The sequence below is a fragment of the Dunckerocampus dactyliophorus genome, chromosome 15 (genome assembly GCF_027744805.1).
Source record: "Dunckerocampus dactyliophorus isolate RoL2022-P2 chromosome 15, RoL_Ddac_1.1, whole genome shotgun sequence".
Taxonomy (NCBI): Eukaryota; Metazoa; Chordata; class Actinopteri; order Syngnathiformes; family Syngnathidae; genus Dunckerocampus; species Dunckerocampus dactyliophorus.
The window spans coordinates 21341119-21366216 of NC_072833.1; the positions used below are offsets into that span (position 1 = coordinate 21341119).

Genomic DNA, 25098 nt, shown 5'->3' on the forward strand with positions numbered 1-25098 from the left:
TGCTAACAGGTACATTTGTGATAACGTGCTGACAGTCAACAATGATGCATATAATAGGGATTCACCTATTCAGCCCATAAGGCATTGTAAAAAATAAGACTTTACTTACCCTTTGCGTTTGAATTTGCTCGTCTGATGAATCTCTACCAACCTTTTTTTCACCAAGTATGGCTGAAACACGTCCTCAAACTAGCTCTTTCCTCTGTCTCCTCTTCCGAAAACTCTCTGGACACACAAACATGAGACACACACACACACACACACACACACAGTCAACACAGCAGAATTACTTCTAAAAAGTCAGACAAAACTGAAACATGAAAACCAAGAAATTCTTCCAATAGGAAATGTTAATCCAATTAATCCATTCTAGCCACTGGAAAATATTAAAAATTATATTTTTATACAGCATAATTATAATTTTACACTCAGAGAACAATGTGAAATAATTGTAAATGAGGAATGATAGAGGTTAATGTTGATGCGGCCTTCCAATACATCCTGTTGAGATGGAATTGCATAGTGTTTTTCAACCTTTTATCACATTGCTGCAACTCGCAACTGTCTTTGGCCCAGTGGTGGTTTATTTCGCAATCACTCAATAAAAAAATGTACAGTGAGTCAGCAACACGTATGGTGCTTTGTCTGGCCACCACATTGCGCCGGATGATACAGTACAAGAAAAACCACAAAGACTATTTGCTACATCAAATACCGTACAAAAACCAAGGCAAATTTCATACTAAAACAGAATTATATCAAAACAGTGACACGAAAACCCCTCTCTAATTTAACTTTTTAAGTAAACTGCCACGACACTCATGCACCCGTCAAGCAATTGCAAGTTTCAAAAATCATGACAGTTTGTTTTGTATCAAAAAAAATATTGAACCGTGGCACTAAAGCAGTGGTGCTCACACTTTTTCAGCCTGCTAGCTACTTTTAAAATGACCAAGCTCACACACACGTATACATATAATAAATCTAACCATTAACTTTGAAATGCGACTGTAAATATGTTTAGTATTTCACATTTTCAAAGTTTACAGTTAAATTAAAGTACTTAATACAATATCATAATTACATTCAATATGGAAATAACGATAATTCCACAATAGATAAGAAATGGAAGGGTAAAAACACTAATTTCTGTAGTGGACATCAGAACACGAAGCAAAGCCATCGAATAATTCACTTTTTTTCCGACAGAACGAGCCGCTACAAGTGAACGGATAACTTTTGTTATAAATATACTGTAGGCATCTTACCACTCAGTTTATCCCTAATCAGAAAATAAAGATGAAGGTTGCATCTCCGTTTGTAGCTTAAAACACTGCGGTGGAGCAAGAGTGAATCAGGAGGGGGGATAATGTCAGCTAACTAATGTCATATGACATCTACAAAGTGAGGTTTACGCGATCGACGTAATGGGCACAATGTCACTAAAGTATGGACTGTTGTAAAAAATGCATTTAATGATAATACAATAATAATTGCTACAAGTTGATTTTACAATACCTGTTTGCATTGATGTTTATTGGCTGAATTTTTGTGGAGTGCCTTAAAATAAGTACAGTATAAATATAACTGTTTAATCAATTAATCTAAAAAACAGTGTCTGGTGCTCACACAGAGGGTACAAACAAAAGCTGGGATCCACAACCAGATAAAGGAACACACCACACTGACATAAGCCTTGGCAGGCGAAGGAAAACAATGTTCTGTTTCTGTCAACAACTATAGTAAGGGTTATCGCGAAGGCGCCGGCTGTCATCTGTTGGCGTCACAAGCTTTGTCAAGGAATCCAGGAGAAAGTTATCTTTGGAGGGACTGCCGCAAATAGTCTGAGCAAAACAAGTAACCAGAAAGCTACCATACAGTGGTTTGTGATGCATACACAAAGATGATCTGAGACTCTATTGCCCTACTGTGGCTACTTTACTACACACTTTCATCCTTATTTACCACGAAATTAACAGGATACAAATACCCGAATAAAAAAATGTATGTTTTGAGACCCTTATTTCACGTGACCTCACCAGTACTGTGGCTTGTGACCGTCATTTATGAGCTTAGCCTCTATCGCCCTCCTGTGGCTACTTCGAAAATAGACTAAAGTATTTTTTTTATTTACAACGAACTAGAACGATACTAAGGGTGTAACAGTAACAGTACAACAGTACGCTTGGAACTACGTGGACAGACAGGAAGTGATGTAATCAGATAGCAACCATACGGTGGTTTGTGATGGATATACAAAGATGAACTGAGCCTCTATCGCCCTCCTGTGGCTACTTTGAAAATACAATCTTTTCATCTTTATTTACAACGAAATTAACAAGACACAAATACCAAAATACACACATAAAATAACCAATGGTTAAAATAAAAACCTTTAAAGCAAAACTTTATTTTTTTTAAGGTTTTGAGAGCCTGACTACACGTGACCTCATTCAAGATTCAAGAGTTGTATTGTCACATGCATAGTAAAACAGGCAGTTATACTATGCAATGAAATTCTTATTTCAATATGAACAGTAAAATAACAACAAATAGTGAAAAACGGGAGAGTGAAACAGAGACGTCTGCCACGGTGGGCGCCATCTTGTATTAACATCATCAATTAGTGCTACATCAGTATTGTGGACTGTGACATTTATGAGCTGAGCTTCTGTGGCTACTTCGTAAATCGACTAATGTCTTTTAAAAAAGCTTTACAATGAACAAGATGAAAGTAAGGGTATACAAATAACAGACAACATGGAACATAGACAGGGGGTTTTGACAGCCTTATTTCGCGTGACGTCACCGTCTACGGCCTAATCGGTACAGGGATGCTTACTTTTTCAGCATGCTGGCCTACTTGCTCTATGATATTTGAAGTTGGATACCCACAGATTCAAACACGCTTCGAACTGGTGCCACGTTTTCCGCGAATAAGGAAACATGTACGGGAAGTGACGAAACCAGGAAGCGACGAAACCAGGAAGTTACAAAACCAGGAAGCGACTCTCACCTCACCGCTGAACTCTATAAGTGGAAGGGGTGTCTCTGCTGACCGCATGAAGCCATTGGTCGGCGATCTTGCCTCACCCAAAAAGCACACACCCATACACATACATGTATGTGTGTATGTGTGAAATTACAATGCATAACAAGTCAATTTCAGTGTTCACAAGGTATTTGTTATGATAAGGATCTACGGAGTATCAAAGTTAAATGTTAGCATACCTTTAGAAGATGATCAGGAAAGTCAAATATTGTTGGAACTGCATTTTGTCCTAATCTAACAGTCTGGTCGGTCCTGTCGAAGTTCTCGGTGAAATGACTTGAACAGAGTTGTGATCTGGCTGCAGGAATCCACCTGTCTCTCCGCATATTTACTAGCCATTACTTTAGAAGTTGAGCATTGCAGTGTTCAAATCTAAAGGAGAATAAGGGGACATTTACAACTACTTAGATGAAAAGATGCTTACAGATTTAAAATATCTATTATTTATAAGCTATTAATAAGCCCACACCAGCTCGCCGCCTCTCCCCTGCAGCAACTCCAGAGTAGAACAAGGTCCAGCCCCTCTCGAGGAGTTTGGATCCAGAACCCAAACTGTGGGTCGAGGTGAGTCCGACTATATCTAGTCGGAATGTCTCAACCTCTCCCACAAGTTCGGGCTCCTTCCCCGCCAGAGAAGTGACGTTCCATGTCCCAAGAACCAGATTTGGCCGCCGAAGACCAGGTTGCCTAGGTGCCCGCCCTCGACCGCCACCCAAAACGCAATGCACCGGACCCTTATGCTTGCCCCCGCAGGTGGCGGGTCTACGGGGGGGATATCCAGTGTGGCTTCTTCGGGCTGAGCCCGGCCGGGTCCCACGGGTGAAAGCCCGATCACCAGGCGCTCGCCTGCGAGCCCCTCCCCCAGGCCTGGCTCCAGGGTGAGGCCCCGGTATCCCACTTCCGGGCGAGGTGCGGTCTCTCCTCGTGTGTTTGTTCATACGGGTCTTCTGAATCACTCTTGGTCCCGGCTCGGTGCCTCTGTGTTGGAGTCATCCCCGGTGAACGAGAGGGTCATTTCCCTACGCCTTCGGGATGGGGAAAGGGTCCTGACTGTCGTTTGTGCGTACGCGCCAAACGGCAGTTCAGAGTACCCAGCCTTCCTGGAGTCCATCAGAGGGGTGCTGGAGAGCACCCCAACTAGTGATTCTGTTGTTTTACTGGGAGACTTCAACGCCCATGTGGGCAATGATAGTGTGACCTGGAGGGGCGTGATTGGAGGGGCCTCCCCGATCTGAACCCGTGCGGTGTGATGTTGTTGGACTTCTGTGCGAACCACAGTTTGTCCATCACAAACACCATGTTCCAACATAAGGATGTCCACAAGTGCACATGGCACCAGGACACCCAAGGCCGCAGGTCTATGATCGACTTTGTAGTCGTATCATCAGACCTGCGTCCGCATGTTTTGGACACACGGGTAAAGAGAGGGGCTGAGCTGTCAACTGATCACCACCTGGTGATGAGTTGGATTAGATGGCGGGGGAGGATGCCGGACAGACCCGGGAGACCCAAACGTGTAGTGAGGGTGTGCTGGGAACGTTTGTCAGAGTCTCCTGTTCGTCGAGTCTTCAGCTCTCACCTCCGGCAGAGCTTCTCCTGCATCCCGGGGGAAGACGAGGATATCGAGTCTGAATGGGCTCTATTCCGTGCCTCCATTGCTGAGGCAGCCAATCGGCGCTGCGGCCGCAAGGTGGTCGGTGCCAGCTGTGGCGGAAAGCCCCGAACCTGATGGTGGACACCAGAGGTCAGGGCTGCCGTCAAGCTGAAGAAGGAGTCTTATCGAGCATGGATGGCTTGTGGGACTCCTGAAGCAGCTGACGGGTACCGGCAGGCCAAGCGGCACGCGGCTTCGGCGGTGGTCGAGGCAAAAACTCGGGTGTGGGAGGAGTTCGATGAGGCCATGTAACACGACTTTCGGTCGGCCTCGAAGAGGTTCTGGCAAACCGTCAGGCGCCTCAGAAAGGGGAAGCAGTGCCTGGTCCACACTGTCTGCAGTGGGGACGGAGGCCTGCTGACCTCGACTGAGTATATAGTGTATACGTCTGACAGGGAACGGATGATTGACGCTTTGCTTTTTTCTGCCAAGGAAGATTTTGGAGAAGACGTCAGCCATAGTGAGGTCATGAAATAGTGTTTCCTTTTGAGAGACTCATCGTGTGTGTGTGTGTTCGATCTGAGCAACGTCTGACTTGACTGAGCGAGCATCACGAACTTGATCCTTCTCACTTTGCAGCTCAAAAGCATTTCGGGACAAACTCCGGTGACACTTTACAATAAGGTACACAAAACAGGTTAGCCTGTTTTTAGGCTTAACGCCTTAAAATCTACCAAAATGTTGCCTCGGTGTGCATATATTATAAAAGAAAATAAGACACATTTGAACATTATTGGAGCACTCCAGATGTGAAATAACACCCCTATAGTCACCCAATATAGTCGACGTACTAGAAAATAAGACCTAGAAACCTGTTTACCACCTTCTAAATGCACTTTTTAAGATTATTAGAGCCCTCAGAGCATGAAAGAACACCCCTATAGTCACTCTTATTACCCAATATAGTAATAATTACAGAACATGAGACATACTGTAAGATATAAAAAGAAAACATGTACAATCTTCTAAATAGACTGACATGATTAGAGACTTCTCGATGTGAAATAACACCCCTACAGTCACCTTTACACTCCTGTTACCCAATATAGTCGACAAGAATATAAAAACAGCCCTACAGTTGCGTTCTTACATAACCGTTCCGACAAAGTCAACATATTATGGCAATGAAGTCACAATATTGAGAAACAAAAGTTGCCAATAATGCAAACTTAGGTTGAGGATAAACTTTTTTTGGTAAAATGGCAGCTGTTTTTTCCATTTCAGCTGCGTGGTAGTGTTTTTATTTTTATCTAAAAAATGGAACTTCTAATTCAACTTTGTGTACATTTTCTCATAACGACTTTACTCCCAAAATATTTTGACCTCATTCGTGTAATGTTTACTGCATCCTAATCTTTAATAAATGACATCTTTTTTGTCGATTTCAACCTAAAAAAAAATGTTATATTTCAACTCTATGCTCCTAAAATGTTATTCTCACAATATTACATTAGTCTTGTAAAATTGTTAAATTTTTGCGACCTTCTAAACACTTAACATTATATAGTTACCTTTAAACTCCTTTTACCCTCAGCGCAAACAAGTCATGTTTGTGAAATAAATATGTCTTCCAGCTGAGGTAAGCACTGACAAAACTACTCTTGCCAAACTTGCTAAACTTTATTGATTTAATAAGGAAATCCAAACATCCAGCATTCAAAATGTATCATCAAAGAAAAAAAAAAGCAGAACGTCAGTTAGTGTTTCATCCAAAATGTAGCCTCAGTTTGCGTACAATATGGTACACTTCATGATCACAAAACATGTGTTAGCATCGTGCGCTTGCTAACAGAATGGCAACCGGGGAGGTCAGCTACGTTGCCAATCTATGATGCCATCAGCAAAATTTCTGACTCTTGAAATGGCTTCGGTTGGGAGTCGGGACCTTCTGGAATGAATTGACGACACTAACCAAGTTTCCATCTAGTTTACATGGGATGGATGAGGAAGCCGCTGAACATGCTTTGTTGGGTGTAACTCTGGACTCTGCCCTTATAAGCCTTGACATACACGGTGTCTCCACTCTCCAGTGGCATCACCAAGCTGCTGGTCTCACTGCCGTGATATCCTGCAGTGGGGTTATACAGCTGGCTCATGTCCTCCTCATTCTTATACACATACAGGTCAATGTCCCCCCCATGCGTGTGGATGGTGACGGTGAAGAAGTAGAGGCCCTTGATGCGTGCTGTGAAAATGCCTGCAGGGGACAATCACACCTTTGTTAGCGCCCCCCAGTGGTGCTGATTCAAAAAGCCAACGCGCTATCTAGAAATGCTATGCTAGTTAGCCGTGACATCAGACCTGTGGTATTGTCATAGTCGTCACCCTCGTTGGTCTGCACTTGTGAGAAGATCACCTTCTCCCCACTGTTGAATGTATTCTCATGTTTGATCATTGCTGAGAATACCACCGAACTGGCTGCAAGATGACACATCAAGGGTCAGGTCAAAGGTCAAGGGTGACCTTAGTCTTTCTGACCTACCTGCCGCTCCCAGCTTCGTCACTCGGGTGGTCAGACCCTGCAAGAGGACATGTCGTGGGTCACTGTGCTCAAGTACCGTCCATGTATGTCAGGGGTGTCCAAAGTGCGGCCAGGGGGCCGTTTAGGACAACCCCATCAAAAAGGGAAACAAAAAAACGAGAAATAAAAGTCAAACATCGTTAAGAAAAACAAGAAAAGGTCTTAACTCAACAAGAATAATGTTGTAATAGGAGGAAAAATAACATTTTAGTAGCATAAAGTTCAAATATTGTAATATTAATCATACTTCATAGTAAGTTGTAGTATGATGAAAAAAACTATTTTGGAAAATTAGGTTGGGCTACATCATGAAAGCTAATTTTACAAGATTAGCTCACAATATTATCAAAAATAGTCATTTTAGAAGCATAAAGTGGAAATATGTTTTCTTTTTACAGTTTTAATATGAAACAAAAACATGTCATTTTTGGAAAATTAGGCTGTGGAAAGAAAATATTATGGGAGCAGCAACGATGGAAAAAAACACAATTTTCTGACAAAAAAGTCCAAATATGAAAAGAAAACAGTCATATTCCAACAAAATACTAACATTTGATGGCAATTACGAGGAAACTTGTACAGTTCGCTGTGGATGTGAACAAGTCTAGAATTTAAATCAAATACTTTTAAAAACTGGATGTCATTTTAAAAAATTTGTAACATTACAAAATAAAGAAAACAAAGCTAAAATTTTTGGCAAATTATGTTGCGGAAAATGAAAATAAAGTCAAAACATTTTGCCAATTACAGGAGAGAAAAATCGTTGCCAAAATGCTGTCATTTTAAGACAATAAAATTTTAATATGAGGAAAAATAATGTAATTTTAGTTGTTGAAATTAATTAACAACTATGTTTTATGAGAAAACAAAGCTGTCATTTTTTCAAAAATTGGGTCAAATTACAGAATAACTAATCGGGAATAAAAGTCAAGAACATTTTTCTGACAAAAGTCAAGAGAAAATCCTATTCCAAGTCCAATTTTTACAACAATAAACAGTAAGCATAGATTTGAATTCAAGCTCTGTGGGAGTTAAGTCAAAAAATGATGGGTTGAAATACACTCCTGCTCACAATCTTGGTTGAAAAATGTCTAGAATGATCATTTTGCACGTTTGGATCTTAATGAGGTTTTAAGTAAAGCTACAATATGCAAACACAAAAAGGGGGGTTGAGACAAAAAGCATTTTGAAAAAGTCATTTATTGAAAACAACAATTCAACTGAAATAGGCGGCTGGGATTGTGGCGCTGGATAAGCAAGTTCTCTCGCAGCGTGCCATGGCTGCTGAGGTTGGGAGCAGGAAATCAGTCAAAAGTTTTGGAAAGATCCTGAGCATTATGGAACAAAAAAGTCAAGTGGTAGCCCCAAAAACATCACACCTGTGCTCAGCCGGAGGATCCCATTGGCTGTCCATCAAGACACAGGGCGGTCTTCCACCCTCATGAAGGCCCTCACTGGTGCCCACTGCTTTTTGTGTCACTCCCCCTTCTTGTGTTTGCATATTGTAGCTCTTCTTAAAACCTCATTAAGATCCAAATGTGCAAAAAGCAAAATCCAGCAAGTTTAACTGCTCTTAAGGTTTTGATCAGGAGTGTATGTAGAAAAAAGCTGAGATATACTTTTTCTTTCGATGTACTGTGGTGTTAAAAAGTGTTTGCCCCTTCCTGATTTATTTTGCATGTTTGGTCACACTTATGGTTGAGATCATCAAACAAATTGAAATATTAGCCAATGACAACACAACTCATCACCAAAGACCCCACAACAACATCCTAAGAACTGCAGCCCTCACGTGCCCCAGTTAAGGTCAGAGTTCATGACTACATAAGAACGAAAAAGAACATCATAGCAGCAGTAAAACATGGTGGTAGTGTGATGGTTTTCAGGACCTGCAAGACCTGCTGTGATAAATGGAAGAATGAAAATGTTCGGCCATCTGTCGGTGACCTCAAACTGCAAACAACTTGGGTTCTGCAGCAGGACAATGATCCAAAACACACCAGCAAGTCCACTAGTAAAGACTAGTCCAAGTCCTGACCTGAATCCTATTGAGATGCTGTGGCATGACAAGCTATCACAAACGCTTGATTGCAGTTGTTGCTGCTAAGGGGGGCCCGACCAGTTATTAGCTTTAGGGGACAATCACTTTTCACACAGGAACATGGAGCTTTGGATTTGTTTGCTCCTTTCATACAAAAACTGCCTTTTGTGCTCAGTTGTGTTGTCACTGACTAACATTTACATTTGTTTGGTGATATGAAACATTTAAGTGACCAGCAAGGGGGCAAACACGTTTTCACACCACTGTAGATAACTTCTGGCATGCTAAATATCCCAAATGTGCTCACATTGTGCAGGTGTTGTGGGTCACTCTGCTCAAGCAGTGTCTATATATGCAAATTAAGCATCCAGGTGTGTTCTTACCATCACTTGCTCCTTTTTCACTTTTTCAAGAGCGTCCACACGTGCCGTCAGAACCTACAGGTGAACATGTCGTGGGTCATTCGACTCTAGCAGTGTCTGTGTATGCAAATTTAGTATCCTGCTGTGGTCTTTTTACCTCAACTTGCGCAATTTTTGCTACTCCATCAATCTTCTCCGCGAGTGTGGTCAGACTCTGCATGGTTGCGGCTTGTGTTTCAACCATACGGGTCACATTCTGCACAAAGACTTTTTAATAAATACTCAGCACTCGCTTGTCCACGTGTGTAAAAATATCCAGGTGTGTTTTACCTCAATGTGGACGATAGCTGCTGTTCTTTCATCAAGCTCATCCACACGTGTCACCAGGTTCTTCAAGAGGGTCTGGGGTCAAATGAAGCAGCCATGTGTGTTCTGGGGTCAGTCCCATGCATGCACATAAAGCAGCCATGTGTGATCTTACCTTCAACTCATTGATGTCCTGTTTCATGGTTGTCAGTTCCTGCAGGAGGTTCTGGTCTGGGGCATCAGTGGCCTGGGTGCTTTGTGCCACGGCGATGGAGTCCCACGGCCAATACAGGTTAGGCCACGGCCATGCAGTCGCCACGGCGACCAAGACAAGCGGAGTGACCAAGAAGAAGCCCGGGTGGACGGGGTTTTGTGGCTTCTTCTTGTGGGCGTGTGGGCCTTTCACCTTCCTCTGCATGTTGCAAGTTCTTCTGTGATCTGGGAACTGATCAATAAGTTTTTTCCAGTCCATAATCTGGAATTACCACTCAGGCTACACATTTTAGTGCTCAGTCAGTCGTAAGTATTGGGTCCCAACTTTTTGCAGGGAGGCCCACATAGTGAAAATTCAAAGGAGGCCATTAAAATGACACGGTTTCCTCTCATGAGTTTATTCTCCTAAAATTGCAACTTTTTCTCTTAATAGTCCAGTGAGGTTCATGTGGCCCATCACACATGAAACTAGCCAAATCTGGTCTGGAAAAAAAAAGCTGTTTGGAATTTCCCTCTTAACATCTTGACTTTAATCTTGTGAAACTGCAGCTTTTTTTGCTGTTTTTCTTCTAAATCTTGTAAACGATCTCGTACCATGACTTTAATCAAGTCCTATGTCAAATCGGAACCATTTTCCAGAAAGTTAAGGGGGTACTCCATTTACTGGCAGATGTGCAGCTTGTTCCAGTCAACAGCGTATTTTCCCAGCAACACCAGTACAGACTTACCAGTTGGCTGTGATGTCTTCTCTGCGGCTTCCAATCGCTTGTGCTGTGTCTGCTTCTCCTGCAGCTCACAACCAGCAAACGTGTACATTCTTTATATCAAGCATGTCATGGAGTCATTCCAAAGCTGTGAAAGGACGGATCACAGTCATTAAAGTCATAAAGGCGACGTGTCATGTAGCGTCATCATCGTCATCAGCTTTAATCCTATTAGCGATGGCGTCTGGTGTTTATGAACAAGATATTTCCAGGTAACTCCCAAGCCACCATGCAAAGTGAATGAAAACAGTCCACAGCAGGCATATTATATGTCATATCCAGCAGCGTATTAAGTCACGTGGGGGCCCAAGGCAAAGCCAGCCCTCCACATCCTTGTCCCGCACTGACCATTGTTTTATTCTCATCTTTTTCCCTGCTTCTGCAGAATGAGCTAGCTGACTATTTGATGAAAGGAGGGATGTTTACTTCTTGACGTATATATTATGGGAATAATGCATATAATTGTAAAACAGTTACCATAATAGTAGTGATAGCTCTGCATTTAACACAGACAGCCCCCACAAACTCACAAAAAAGCTCCTCACACTTGGGCTGTCACCCCCCCTCTCTAACTGGGTGTTGAACTTTCTAACAGGCAGGTCCCAGTCAGTCAGAGTCCACGATCGCACATCCAGCTCAGGAATTGAGAGAAAAGGAGCCGCATAGACCCTGTTTATTGATGAGACTGAGGTGGAGAGCGTGAAAACTTTCAAGTTCCTTGGCACGCACATCAGCGAGGACCTCACCTGGTCTCACAACACCCAACACATCAAGAAGTCCCAGAGGAGAAATTTGGCATGCCCACCAAAATCCTGAGTTGCTTCTACAAATGCACTATCAAAAGTGTCCTTACCGCCTCCATCACTGTTTGGTACGGCAACTGTACAACACTGTACAACGACCATGTACGAGCCTGCAGCACTCACTAGGGGGTACCATGGTAACCAATTGACAAATGTACTAAAACTGTTGAAAACTTGTAAATATTTTCTAAAGAGAATCACACACAATTATAATAAAAATAACAAGTTCTAGTTCAAGGAGGTAAGCACTAGGTGACGCTTGTGCTCCAATGGAGGGAGCGACATTTAAGGCAGGAGTCAGCAACCTGTCGAATAACATACTGCTGTGCCTCTGACAGACTAGAATCATCTAGTGCCTGCTTAACTCGAAGCCTCCATATGCCATAGTTTACTTCCGTAGAAGGTTTGGGAGAGTTTCCAGAAAATACGCGTGACTCTGGGAGCAGAAGAGACACTAGTAGATCATGTTTCACAATATGTTACACAATGACTTGCGGGCAATGGGTTGACAAGCAGGGTGTCATCAGGGGCCTGTGTAGCACTTGACGGCTGACTAGCATGATGTGCGCCAACAAATCTTGGACTGGGTGCAGTATGTGTTTCAAGGGCAGCTGCCAGGGTTGAAGTTATCAGCCCCTTGTCTTCATCTTCTCGCCTAACATGTTTCATTGCTACATGACGTAGAGTAGTGGGATTGATATTGTATGCTCAGGCCAACTCATGGACTAGCTCATTAAACTAGCGGTTCTGTCATCAATGACACAAGCACTACATCCTCTTTGGGTGGAGAGTACTTATCTCCCTGAATAACCTCTCAACAAGAACCCTCAACCTGATTCTCTTCGTCTAATAGCATTGGGGTTATATCCTCGCAAAACTGGCATATCATGATACTGGAAATACTGCAAAAGGCAACAAAAAGGTAACAAAAACAAAAAACACTGCAGAAAAACGAGCAGGAAAAAAAAAAACTAACTAGAACAAAAATCCATTGCTGAAAACCAAGCAGGGAACAAGCAAAGTAGCAACCAAAAATCACTCCGGCGGAAAAGCAAGCAGGCAAAACAAGTACTTACAAAGAGCAAAAAGTAAAACTTCTTTCTCTTTAGTTAGCGATTAATATACTGTATATTCTAATGTTTGACCCTTTAAGTGCTTTGTAGTTTGAGATGCACTTGTAACAGCAAGTCCCTGTTCGGCCGCAATTTTTTTTCTTACTGATTTGGTTGTAACCAATGAGTATGTTCAGACAGAGTCCTGATAGCAGTTTACTATCCAGGTTTCATGTATAGTATGAGCGTTGTATGATGGAGTGAGTGTGTGATGGGGTGCCTGGGATGCTCCAGCAGCATCCATGATGACAAGGAGGTCGCTGGTGTCTTCTTCGTCCACTGTGGCCACAGCACAGTGTCATGCAGTGATGTCCTGAGCAGACAGGCCTACCACACACACACGGTCTCCTATACACTGTTTGACCATGTGCAAACCTAAATGTGTAACAGCATAATGCTCTGTTCACATGTAAAATTTGAATAACAATTAACAAAAATGTAACACTAACCATCCATCCATTTTCTATACCGCTTCTCCTCATTAGGAGAAGGGGTATGGGGGTATGCTGGAGCCTATCCCAGTGGACTTTGGGCGACAGTCAGGGTGCACCCTGGACTGGTCACATATAGAAAAACAACCATTCACACTCACATTCATACCTATGGACAATTTACATGGAACCCGGAGAAAACCCATGCACAGGGAGAACATGCAAACTCCACACAGAAATGCCCAACGGAGATTCGAACCCAGGTCTTCCCGATCTCCTGACTGTGACCGTGCAGCACAAAATGTTACACTATTTACAGATAATTTCCAAGTTTATGCTAGACATACATCATTCAAAGTGAAAATTGAACTGGCACCCTGCTGCAGGACCCTGCTGCTTATCAACTGTCCTCCTTAACGAGCTGCAGGTGTGCCAGGAGGGAACTAGGTGGTAGGAGGTGCGCTGAAACACAGAGCAGAGGGAGAGCAGGAGAGGGAGCAGCGCACAATTCCTAACACTAAATGTATTTGATCCGTCATTTTGACAGAAAAATGTCATTGAATGCAGTTCTTCTCGACATCAGTATTGTCTAATCATGCAGCAAGGATATTCCACGCATTTTTCAAATAGAAATACTTGAATGTCTGCTTGTCACCATGACATTCTCACTTTACTTCTCATTTCAAAGCAAGTTATCCATTAATTTGTTAGTACACATATAATAATCAAATGCATGGGCAATTGTGTAATAATATCATGAGGTTCTATTCATATTTATATTCATATATACTGATAGTTACAAGTGGCCCTCTGAGGGCAGCCGTAACTGCGATGTGGCCCTCAATAAAAATGAGTTTGACACCCCTGATCTAGTGTGTTCTTGGCTGCAATACTGTGAAAAACTGCTTTCCCTCTTCTGAGGCTGTCTGGTAGGCTTGTCAGTTGAATGTAGCTGCACTGCAATGTCCTGTTTCTGCTTGTCACTCAGCCTTCTGTTGAACAGCGCAAATGGAATGACCTCCTGTGTCAAGTTCCACCTGTGATTCTCAGGTTTCTGTAGAACTGCATCAGCAATGTCTGTCTGTTCTCTTATACTTCAGCATGTGCTGATATAACTGCAGGTCATTGACAGGGGCATCAGCTGCTGAGTGTGAAGTCATCCACACAGGGGTATAGAATAGTGATAAGAAGATACTTTCCATCTTGGAGACAGTCTCTTCGTCATATTCCATCTGCTCACATGAGCATTTTCACTGAATACAAGTCCCTGGCCTGGTGAATGGCTCCTGGTTGGCTCCAGTGAATCCTATATGGAGGTGTGCCTCCAAGCACAATCACTGTGAGCTAAATCATCTCTCTGTAGTCAGCTCTGGGAGGAGTATCCGATGTTAGGATTTCCTGTAGCTCATAGTCTGTCTTTCTTTCTTTCAGCCATTTGCCTCTGATCAAAAGGGTTTTAGGGATGTCTGTTGTCAGGTTTCTCCACATGTCCTTGAAATACCTGAACCAGGGATTATCTGGACTCTTGACCTTGCCAAACAGTTTTTCCCAAACTGCACCGACTGGCAGTGATGGAGGTCCCTGATGAAGGTCACATTCCGTAAAGGAGCAGGAGTCCTCACCCCTAGAAGACTTTATCGTGATTTTCATACATTTAAAAATTCACAAAGCAAGAGAGGTACCCAAACAAATTAGGGTGTGTCTTTTCTAAGTATCTACTATAATTGGGTTCAGAAAGGTAAAGAGGCCCTTTCCATAATGCCTTTAGCTCCATCTTTTGCAGTTAAATTGTGTGGTCGGACCCTAATTTTATACAAACCGAGCTCTCATTGGTGTTTTTCAGCTCCTTTAGATCAAATATTGCCACTGTACAAACCATGTTGCTGACTGATTCATTAACTTTGGGCCTCGACTTGATATACAGTATGTGAAAATAATGATCCGATTATTGTTTCTACTGGAGTCCTAAGTTTACAAAATACTCTGGAGATTAAAACGTTCTTGTTTGGAGAAATGCTGTATCGCGAGAACAGGGCAGCCAGAAGCCAATCAGACTGTGAACTGTGGCACAGATACTATGTACTGTATAATACAGTAATATGGAAATGGCAATGTGCAAGGCATTATTGGAAGAGTACGTTAAGGTTTTTAGGCACACCCTGCAATCCACCCTACCTTGATGTTCACAGTGTCAGTGAGTGACATGTTCCATCAGAATTGAACAGCTGCTTGCTACTTGTTGATGTCCTAGCAGAAGCTGTAATAATTCCACATTTGATCCAATCTTACTGAAGATTTGTCAGATCAACCCAAGTAGATGTTCAGACTTGTCTGCACCATATTGACGCTCATTACATTTGACACAGCATCAATCTTGCATTGAAAACACGCATGGGTGTCCAAGGTGTGGCGCAGGGGATCTGTAAGAGTCGCTCATTGCTGAAATAAAGTAAACAAGAACCCAGCAAAAGTGGAAAATACAGCAAAAGGGCATAATGTAATTAAAAAAAGCTAAAATGTTGATACTAATAACTTCTAAAACCACAAAAATTTGTCTTTAAATGTACTTATTATCACAATCTGTGGAGCTGCTGGGTGCTTGACCCCCAGTATGCAAGGATAAATAGAAAGTGACAGAGGTGAAAAAAAGGCTCTGTGACAAAAACATACACCAGTAGTCAAAGGCAGTATCGATGGGTCAGAGGAATGTTATGGAACAGCACGGGCAAAGAGGAAAAGCACAATGAACTAGCGGCGTATTGAGACAACGCTGGGCATTTAAACACAACAAATTTCTTTTTTTTTTTTTTTTTTTTACCCCTGTCCTGTCCAGCCTTTAAAGCAGATAGAATTGTAGATCTAAATGCCGTCAAGTGCTCAACAGATTTACTCTGCCAGGGAGAAGTGTGATATACACTTCCCCTGTTATACCGAATTTATTTGACTTAGATGCTTGTTATTAAGCAAATTTGGAGCGACCGGACCGGAGCAGGAGGGGACAGAAAAAAAGAGAAAAGAAAACAGAGGGGGATGCGGGGATAAGAGGGGGACAAAAAAAAAAAAGACAAGAGACAAGGACAACAGCAGCAACAACAGCAGTTGTGACAACAAGAACAGAACAACAGAAACATACAGAATTACATCAGCAAATAAATGTCTGCGACAACTATAAAGACGAACAAGGACTGAAGGACAAAGGACAAAATAATATCAACAACCACAATGACAATACTGCATTGAAACAGTCACACATAATTGTAGTAATGAAATGATTATCTATGATAGTGAACAGAATGATAATTACTGTAATGCACATCATTGTAAAAAAAAACAACTATAGTCATACTGCTGAGATCACCGTCGCTGTAATAAAACCAACAACATAATAACACCCTGGTTCACTCAGTGAGTAATGTGGGGAAGTAGCCAGGCCGAGCCCCCGCCGCCAGAAGGCCACCAGGCCCACAGGGGCAGGCAGCATAAAGATCAACGCCCCAAGAGCCAGCCCAAAGAGCCCTCCCCCCCGGCGGAGGCACGGGCGCAGAGATGTATCACCCAGCACTCGACCCCACGGAGCAAACCCCTGTATGCCCCCCCCCCCAAAAAATAAATAACTAAAATAAATGAATAAATAAAAGCACACACACACATGCACGCACATACACACTCCTACGCACACCCACGCGCGCGCACACACGTGCACGCACGCACGCGCGCGCACACACACACGGACACACGCATGCGTGCGCGCACACGCCCACACACACCCGCACAAAGACAGTGGTCGACTGCCTGACACTCGGAAGCCTTGCCCTATCCCCCGTTGGTAACCCAAGGAGCAGCAGAGCCGGGGAACCCGGGGTCCCAGACATACAATCCAGAACCCAGGCGCGGAGAGCGCGGACCGCCGGGGAGCAGGAAGACAGAGGAGTCCGCGAGGAGGAAAGCGGGAAAATGAGCAAGCGGGCGGGCAAACGGGCGAGCAGCCAGGCGAACCACCACACAGTGCCAACCGACACCTGCGGGGCAGCAAACCCCGGAGTCGGAGCGGGAGCACCGCACCCCAATCCGCAGGGAGGCCAAGCACCAGAGCCGAGAAGGCAAGACCAGCAGCAGTCCAGCCGACGGACCACACCAGCCACCAGAAGCCAGACCAGCCACATGCCACCAGAGCTGACAGCGCATCACCCGCGCACTGGAGCCCCACCCCGGCAAGCCTGCAGAGGGGAGGGGAGGGAGGGGAGGCGAGGACACAGACAGCGGCCCAGCAGAGCACAAAGAGCAGCGGCGACAAACACCCAAGCACCCGGCAGAGCACAACCACCCACCCCCACCCAGACCCCCACCCCGCCACCCAGGCCCACAGTACCCGCAAGCATGACCAAGCCCCAACCCACCAGTCGGCCTGGCGCCCCAGCAGCCGCCGCAGCGCAGCAACCACAAGCACTCACGGCGGCACGCGGGCCACCCGCAGCACCGGCACCACCCCCCGGAGACTGCCAAATCCGCCCCAAGAGCGCAGAGGCGCCCGCGGCACGTGTCAGTCCAGGGGAAGCACCGCAAGCCGCCCCCCCGGCGCAAGCCCCGGCATCAACAGGCCCCAGAGGGCCACCCCAGGGAAAGGCAGGCGAACCAGACAAAGGCATCCCACAAGCCAGGCCACCGCGACGCCAGGTCCCTGGCCACACCTCCGACCCTGGCGGGCAGGCGCCGCAGAACAGGCACGAGGCACCCCAATCCAGCCCGCCCCACCCGTGTATGTGATATGGTGTGATTGTGTCTATTATGCAATTAAAAAATAACAAATAAATAAAATAAAATAAAAGAGGACAGCTATGAAGAGCTGGTCTCTGTGTCCCTGAGGGGTGTATCTGTGTGCATGTAAATGATTGGTTTAGTTTGGTTTGGTTTGGTTTAGTTTATTTGAACATGAAGGTTACAATGGAATACATCTCATGAATCATTTTTTTTTTTACAGTTCTACATGTCCAAAAGGAGTAGGAAGAAGCAAAGCTGATTTAATCCTACCCCCCTTCCAATCTACATCATGTACAGTACATGTTGTTCACTTCCTGCATTCCATGTCATGTTTTCTGTGATAGTCAGAATGATACATAATAGATAACGGTAAGATAGCCCTCCCCCCAAAAAAAAGAAAAAGAAAAAAAAAATTATATATATATATATATATATATATATATACACATACATTAATAATAATAATAATAATAATGATGACAATACTAAATAAATAAATAAATAAGAACAAAGCTTTTTTCTTTTAACAAAACAAAGAAAAATAATTTAAAAAAAATAAAAAAAAATAAAAAATAAAATAACAAACCTGACAGAACAATCAGGACTCTTCTGCTGATAGGGGTGTATGTGGATGATAGCTAATGATGCAATTAAAATTGGGGGACAGCTGCCGCTCGGAGGGCCCCTCACCTGACCAGCCCCCCCAAACCCTAAGTGTCTACTGTGCAATTAAAATTGGGGGGCAACAGGTCAGTGGCACGGCAGGGGCAAAGGAGGCAAACCACGCCCGACCGTAGGCCACCCCCCAAAGTCCTATATGTATGTGAGGTGGTGCAGTGGAACAGGAAGAACGGGGGCCCCATACCCCAACCGAGCAGGGGGGACCAAGGACACATGAACGACCGGCCACCCACCACAGCCCAGGCTCGGGCAAGCCACAGGCCACAGGACACACCACAGGCCCTAACCGGCCCGCCAGGATGCTCAGTCCGGCCCACCCAATCTCCCAGTGCCCCCCAACACCGGAGCCCCACCGGAGGTAGCGTCCACAGCGCCACCCCCAAACCGCCAAACACCACGGATCAGCCACACGCCCCAAGGCAGATCCGATCGCCACCAGAACAGCGGGAATCGCGCCCACGCACCCCCCGCATACCACCACGGCCGGCAAGGGAGCAACACTACGGCGACCACAAGAGCACCGGACCCCACATAGATCGGAGCACGGCCACACCCATGAAGCACGCAAGCCAGAGGCGCCAGAGAGTGACAGAGAAGCAAACACAGCACGACAGGGCCCACGAGAGGAGCGACCCCCCCACCCGGCGCCCAAGCACCCTCCCCACCCAGGGGAGGCTCAGGCACCCGCGCCCCCACCAGGGTGAGAGGCCGGACCCCACACCGGACGATCCCACGCGGCAGCCGAGCAGGAGGGCCCAGGGCAGACCCCGCCCCACCCCCAGAAGCAAAGGAGGCGAGGGAGAGCCAGCGCCACCAGCTGCACACAGGCCCCCCCAGCAGTAGTAGGCGCCCGGCACCCGCAGGATGCAGCACCCCGCCTACCCACCACTCCGGAGGTCAACCAACGCCGCCCCCTGGCCGTCCCGACCCCTCCCCACCCCACCCACCAGCCCCCCCAGGCAGGCAGCCCAGCAAAGAAGACCCGGGACCCCAAGCCCGCCCCCGCCCACCCCCGAGGTACCAGGGCCACCCAGCGACCAGGACCACACCCCAAGCCAGATGAACGAGACCCCCAGGGGCAGAGAAAGACGCCCTCACCCCCCCGAGAGTCAGGTCAGGGAATTAATTATTTGTGCCCATATAGACTGAAATTCTGACATTTGTTCTTTAGATTCAGCAGACATTCTCTCCATAGCTATATGATATGAAATACCACAAATTTCAATTGTGGCTAGCTCTGCAACATACCACTGGGGTGAGGCGGCTGCAGCTTCCCCCCAGCAGGAAGTGCAGCGGGAAGGACAGCGCGAAGGACAGGAAGTAGTCACTCTTGTCCTGCAGAACATGACAGTACCCCCAATGGACGGATTCCAGATGTCCTCAAGAGAGCCAAAAGGGTGGAGAAGAGGCTGGAGGTGGGTTTTAAATCCTTCAGCTCGCGGAGACGCTCGAGGAAACCACCAGGTGCCTCATGGTCTCGCAGCATGCGCTCATAGTGCGCGGCCATCTAAAAAAATATCTATTTTCTGTGCACTGCCTCCGCGGGGGTCATTCTTGGCTGGTTCATTCTGTCACGATCTGTGGAGCTGTCGAGTGCTTGACCCCAAGTATGCAGAGACAGGCAGCTGTGGGAAAATAAAAGTCTTTTAATTAGGCAGGGATAAACAGAAAACGACAGAGGTGGAAAAAAAGGCTCTGTGACAAAAACATACACTAGTAGTCAAAGGCAGTATCGACGGATCGGTGGAACATTATGTAACAGCACGGGCGAAGAGGAAAAGTACAATGAACCAGCGCCGTACTTCAGATGACGCTGGGCTTTTAAACACCACTAATTGCAATTGTGGCCAGCTGTGCAACATACCGGCTGTAGCTTCCCCCCAGCAGAAAGTGCAGCGCACCAAAATACGGAACATGACACATACTGTACATCATACATATACTGTACATACAGACCCCTGTACATACAGTATATGTAAATGTTTTTTATTCTACATTTTGAAAAATGATAAATATCAAACGACAGCTGGACAGCCCTGACGTAAAGACAAAGACGAGTACTGTAAGTAACAGAAAAACAGTGAGCTGTTTTTTATGATTCTTAATCTGTATATTATCATAACAGTGGTTTATTTGGCCTATAATAATATCTTTGCGTGTCAAATTGTTGGACAATAAACTATGAAAATGCACCTGGGTTGTTTTGTGGCTCGGTGAAATTAAGTATTTTTGTCCATGTTTTTTAAAATTAATGTTAAAATCTTGTCTTGTCTCATTATCGTGGACCCAATCTTGTGCATCGTCTCGTGAGGTGGTTGTCTCGTGACACCCCTATAAAATACAATATAAGAAAAGGCTACATCTGAAGGTCTTTACACAGAAGAAGCAACCTAAACCAGAACATGGCGCCGGTGTTCCGGCGAGAGACCACACCCCACAAGGACAGAGGGGCACCTGCTGCAAATTTTCGGCAAATGGAAAGATGTGGTACTCAGCCTTGTTGCATTTATATGCTGCATTGCTCTTTCTTTTTGGGGATGCTGTTGCATCTCTTGTGCGCGTCGCATGTGTGAGCTTTGTATCCAGAAATCCTTGGGAGTCCCACTTCAGCAGAGCCTCGTACCAAATGGTGGCAGTCACGACAGATGGGGAGACGGACGAGACCCCCCTAAGGCCTTCCGTGCTCCAGCGGGAACCTGATGGGACGACACCGCATCTGGCCCCGCTTCAGTTATAGCCCCAACCTTTGCTAATGTTAAATTACTGATATAGTTTGTTGAAGGATGGCGGGATCATTCACACTTTTTGTATATGTAAATATTAAAAGTAACCTCTGGAGGGCGCAAGAACCTAAGTTCTTGAGCAATGCAACTCGGAGGATTAATAAAGATTAATAAAGAAAGGTTTTGCTTTTTATCACATACATTGTTGTATGGGGGCTTATTAAAAGCGCACATACCACATAAATAGGACTGTCTGTCGTTGACTTGAATTGGAACTCACATTTATGTGTACAAGGCCGTTATAAAGGAGTTCTCCGGTATATATACACACATGTGAATGAGGACACGAGGTTATGAGATGCATAACGTGAACATATGAATAAAGTCAATTAAAGAAGAATTTAAAAAGAGTTTTGCCTTTTATTTTGTGACATTCTTATGTTACTGGGGCTTATTAAAAGCCAATTAACAGGACTAAAATAGTTGTTGATGTAAATTTGGAATTCATGCTGTACCAGCTCTTGAACTGTGATTCCAACACATGTACATGCTTTGATGTTGCACTTTTGCACTTTGATTTATGGTTCACGTCTTTATTATTGATTTTTAATCTCAGTGCCTTTATTTTGAAAGAAAACATGCTGTTAGGTTGCAAATGTGCTTTATTTTGTTTGTAAAAGTTTGCTGTACAGTGGCCAATTGATGCAAATGCAACTATGCTCAAATAATTGAGAAGAGAAAAGCCATCCTAGGTACCCCCTCAGTCCCAACAAAGAATGAATTGCACAACAAAAAGATGGATCTATTTTGTGTTTTGAAAGTAGTGTTTTGTGTTCTGGAACCAAGGTAAAATGTCATATAAGAAGTACTAATAGAATAATTATATGAAATGTATTATAAAAAGTACAAATAGTACTTTTCATAAGAGGAAGGAGAGTTTGGAGGAGGTGGTGGAGTTGGAGGAAGTGAGATGTGGGTTTCCGGAGCATGTGCATCTGACAAGGAGCGGCAAAGCCTAAAGGAAATCACGAGGCCTACCAAACACGGACTAAACATGCGTTGGCCTTCTTCTATGGGGAGGATAGAGAAGAAGGTGTTCGTCTTCGCCTGAGGTGATCTAACGTACATCATGACTGGACTGAAGTTGACCACATGAAACGACATAGACCATCAGCATGTATAAAGGCAGTGAGAGAAAGAAGATCGGGGGCTTCAGACTCCTCTCTGCTAGCTAGGTGGGCTCCTTTTGTCACAAAAAGGTTGTTCTCGTCCTGGTACTTGGTCGGATACTAAGCAGCGGTCTTCAGGTTGGCTCGTAGGGCATTGGACCTTGTGTCTGTTGTTGTGCGGTCTGGTTGTTGGGGGTGAGGGCGCTTAGGTTGTAAGAGTAAAGTTGTAGTAAAGTTGAGTAAAGCTAAGTTGTAGGAGTACGTCAATAAAGATACCGTGAGGAAGATGGATACCTGTGTTATTAAAGGGTGGTTTATTGAGGGATGACTCAATAAAACACCCCAAGGTTAAAAGAGAAAAGGGACTTATGTAGTAAAATTGATGATAGATTATTGAAGACTGATAGTGTTAAAAAGAGAAGGCTCAATAAGGGATGAATTTACAGAGTAAATCACGTGGCATACAAGTGGATGTATGTATTTTTAGCATGTATTTTTCCACATGTAGAGCGTGTTAAGGGGTAGGATTTGACTCCCCAATTAGTGGGGAGTCGTCAGCAGCTAGGACAATACACAGTGTGATATAATGCGCTGAATGAGACATACAGGTACTTACACAGCTTTTATAGGATTGCTTATATCTTCTTTTCCTTTGGGCTTTTCCCTTCAGGGGTCGCCACAGCCAATCAATTGCCTCCATCTAACCCTGTCTTCTGCATCCTCTTCTCTCACACCACCTACCTTCATGTCCTCTTACACTACATCCATAAACCTCCTCTTTGGTCTTCCTCTAGGCCTCCTGCCCGGCAGTTCAAAACTCAGCATCCTTCTACCTATATATTCCCCATCTCTCCTCTGGACCAAACCATCTCAGTCTGGCCTCTCTGACTTTCTTTCTTTCTTGTATAGGATTGCTTATATGCCAGTTAATAAACTGCACGCTCTACATATACAGTAGCCCTGTAACAACACAACTTGTGATGAAATGGTGAATCTCTGTTACAGCCACTGTTTGACTGACACAGGTGTGTCGACAGCAAGACTTTGGATCTTGACGACTTCACCTACCCATTTTGTTTGTTGTGAAGTGACTAAACGTCACTTCAAAAGGGGATCTGTGAGAGGAAATATTTTTTTCCACCTAGTAGGGTACTGTGCTATGTCTGCACGCTCTACACTCCTCAGGAAACAGTTTGTTATACTGAGCACACGCACACAGTCTAGTCAAAGGGTATATTTTCCACTTCTTCTTACCTGGATACACATTGTCCAGTTGAGGGACATGTCTTCAGTCTGTGAGAGAAGGCAGTTGTTGCTAACGTTGCCTGAGGAGTGTGACAAAAAACACCCAAGGGGAAAAGCAAACGAGTTTTTAATATAAAAAGAATTAAGCAAATCGAGAGGAATGGCAAACAGCTTCTGGGAGCTTCGGTTCGCAACAGCTGATTTCCTCCCGTGCACTGGCATTGCAGTTGTTTTGTATTCACTCCAATAGAAGATGAATTTGTTCAACTTATTTTTTGGTCTCACAGCATTATTTCAACAGCTGCTACAATAAAATCATCTGGGTGGGCCTTACTCTGAAAAAGGGCTGGTCCAAACATACTACAGGTCATATTTTTTGTCAGATGTTGATGTTGCTGCTCCATACTTACCCATATACAGCCTTGCTCCAGTGAGACAAACCTAAAATCTGATAGGATGGTCCAGCTAATTGTTAATCGAGTCAGATGAACCGAGTACTGCGTATCACCAGCAGTCATCGGTCACAGCTGAACTAGGTTACACTAGGCCACATCGTGTTACATCATGACGCAAAGTTTAGGTTCAGAAGAGAACAGATGATATTTATTTTAGTGGCTTGGGGTCCCACTTGGGGTCTGACCAACACCAGCATCTACGGCATCTCGCTGGCTAGCTCACAGCCCACCTCTCCCCCCACCTTCCCGGCACTACTTTACTCATACTTGGGCATGGGACGCTGGCTCAGCCTTGGTCACCCTATACAGTAGTTGGCCGATGAGGGTGTCTTGTGTTGAAAGGCCGAAACACCCACTGATTCAAAAGATACACTACTGATGATGTGTCCAAAATGAATAACCTTTCCATGGCTAATAAATTCGCATGATACTCTCAACATCCATGCCTCATCTATTGGCACAAAGGACAGTTTCCATCAAAGCTTCCATCAAGTCCTGTGTATTTACGAACTGTCAGAATTGTTGAGCTGCTTAATCTTATCCAGGTCATTCTCTGTCTCTTTCCTGTGAATACGTCACTATTGCCATACTACACTAAATATCTATTTTTGATATGCTTGTACTTTACAGTTGATCTACTTAAGAGACATGTCTCTGAAATGAATGAATGAAAGAGACATGTTTTCTGAGTGAATTTAAAACAGTGTCACTGTTTGACAGATGCCTTAACTAAAATCCTGTTTACACTTATGTTGCAGTCTCATTTTTGCAGCAGTGCTGCTTGTATTCTAGTCTGCTGTAAACATTC

The 25098-nt window shown here is 44.5% G+C and overlaps 1 protein-coding gene across 8 annotated transcripts; it reads right to left on the minus strand.

The window, feature by feature from the left end:
* Positions 1–6320: 6320 nt before the first annotated feature.
* Positions 6321–23933, minus strand: LOC129167898 (uncharacterized). 8 transcript variants are annotated; one of them, XM_054752579.1, is made up of 10 exons: positions 23845–23933; positions 19947–20323; positions 10878–11001; positions 10112–10374; positions 9961–10032; positions 9788–9886; positions 9652–9705; positions 7189–7225; positions 7008–7124; positions 6321–6903 (listed from the first exon to the last, which is right to left on the minus strand). In XM_054752579.1, the coding sequence occupies exons 3-10, from the start codon at positions 10963–10965 to the stop codon at positions 6635–6637; spliced, it is 999 nt and encodes a 332-aa protein (XP_054608554.1). In that variant the 5' UTR covers positions 10966–11001; positions 19947–20323; positions 23845–23933; the 3' UTR covers positions 6321–6634. The 8 variants fall into 8 exon arrangements, with proteins under 8 accessions (XP_054608554.1, XP_054608555.1, XP_054608552.1 ...); XM_054752580.1 differs by lacking the exon at positions 23845–23933 and adding an exon at positions 21322–21769; XM_054752577.1 differs by lacking the exon at positions 23845–23933 and having other exon boundaries at positions 19947–21769.
* Between the last annotated feature and the right edge of the window lie 1165 nt (positions 23934–25098).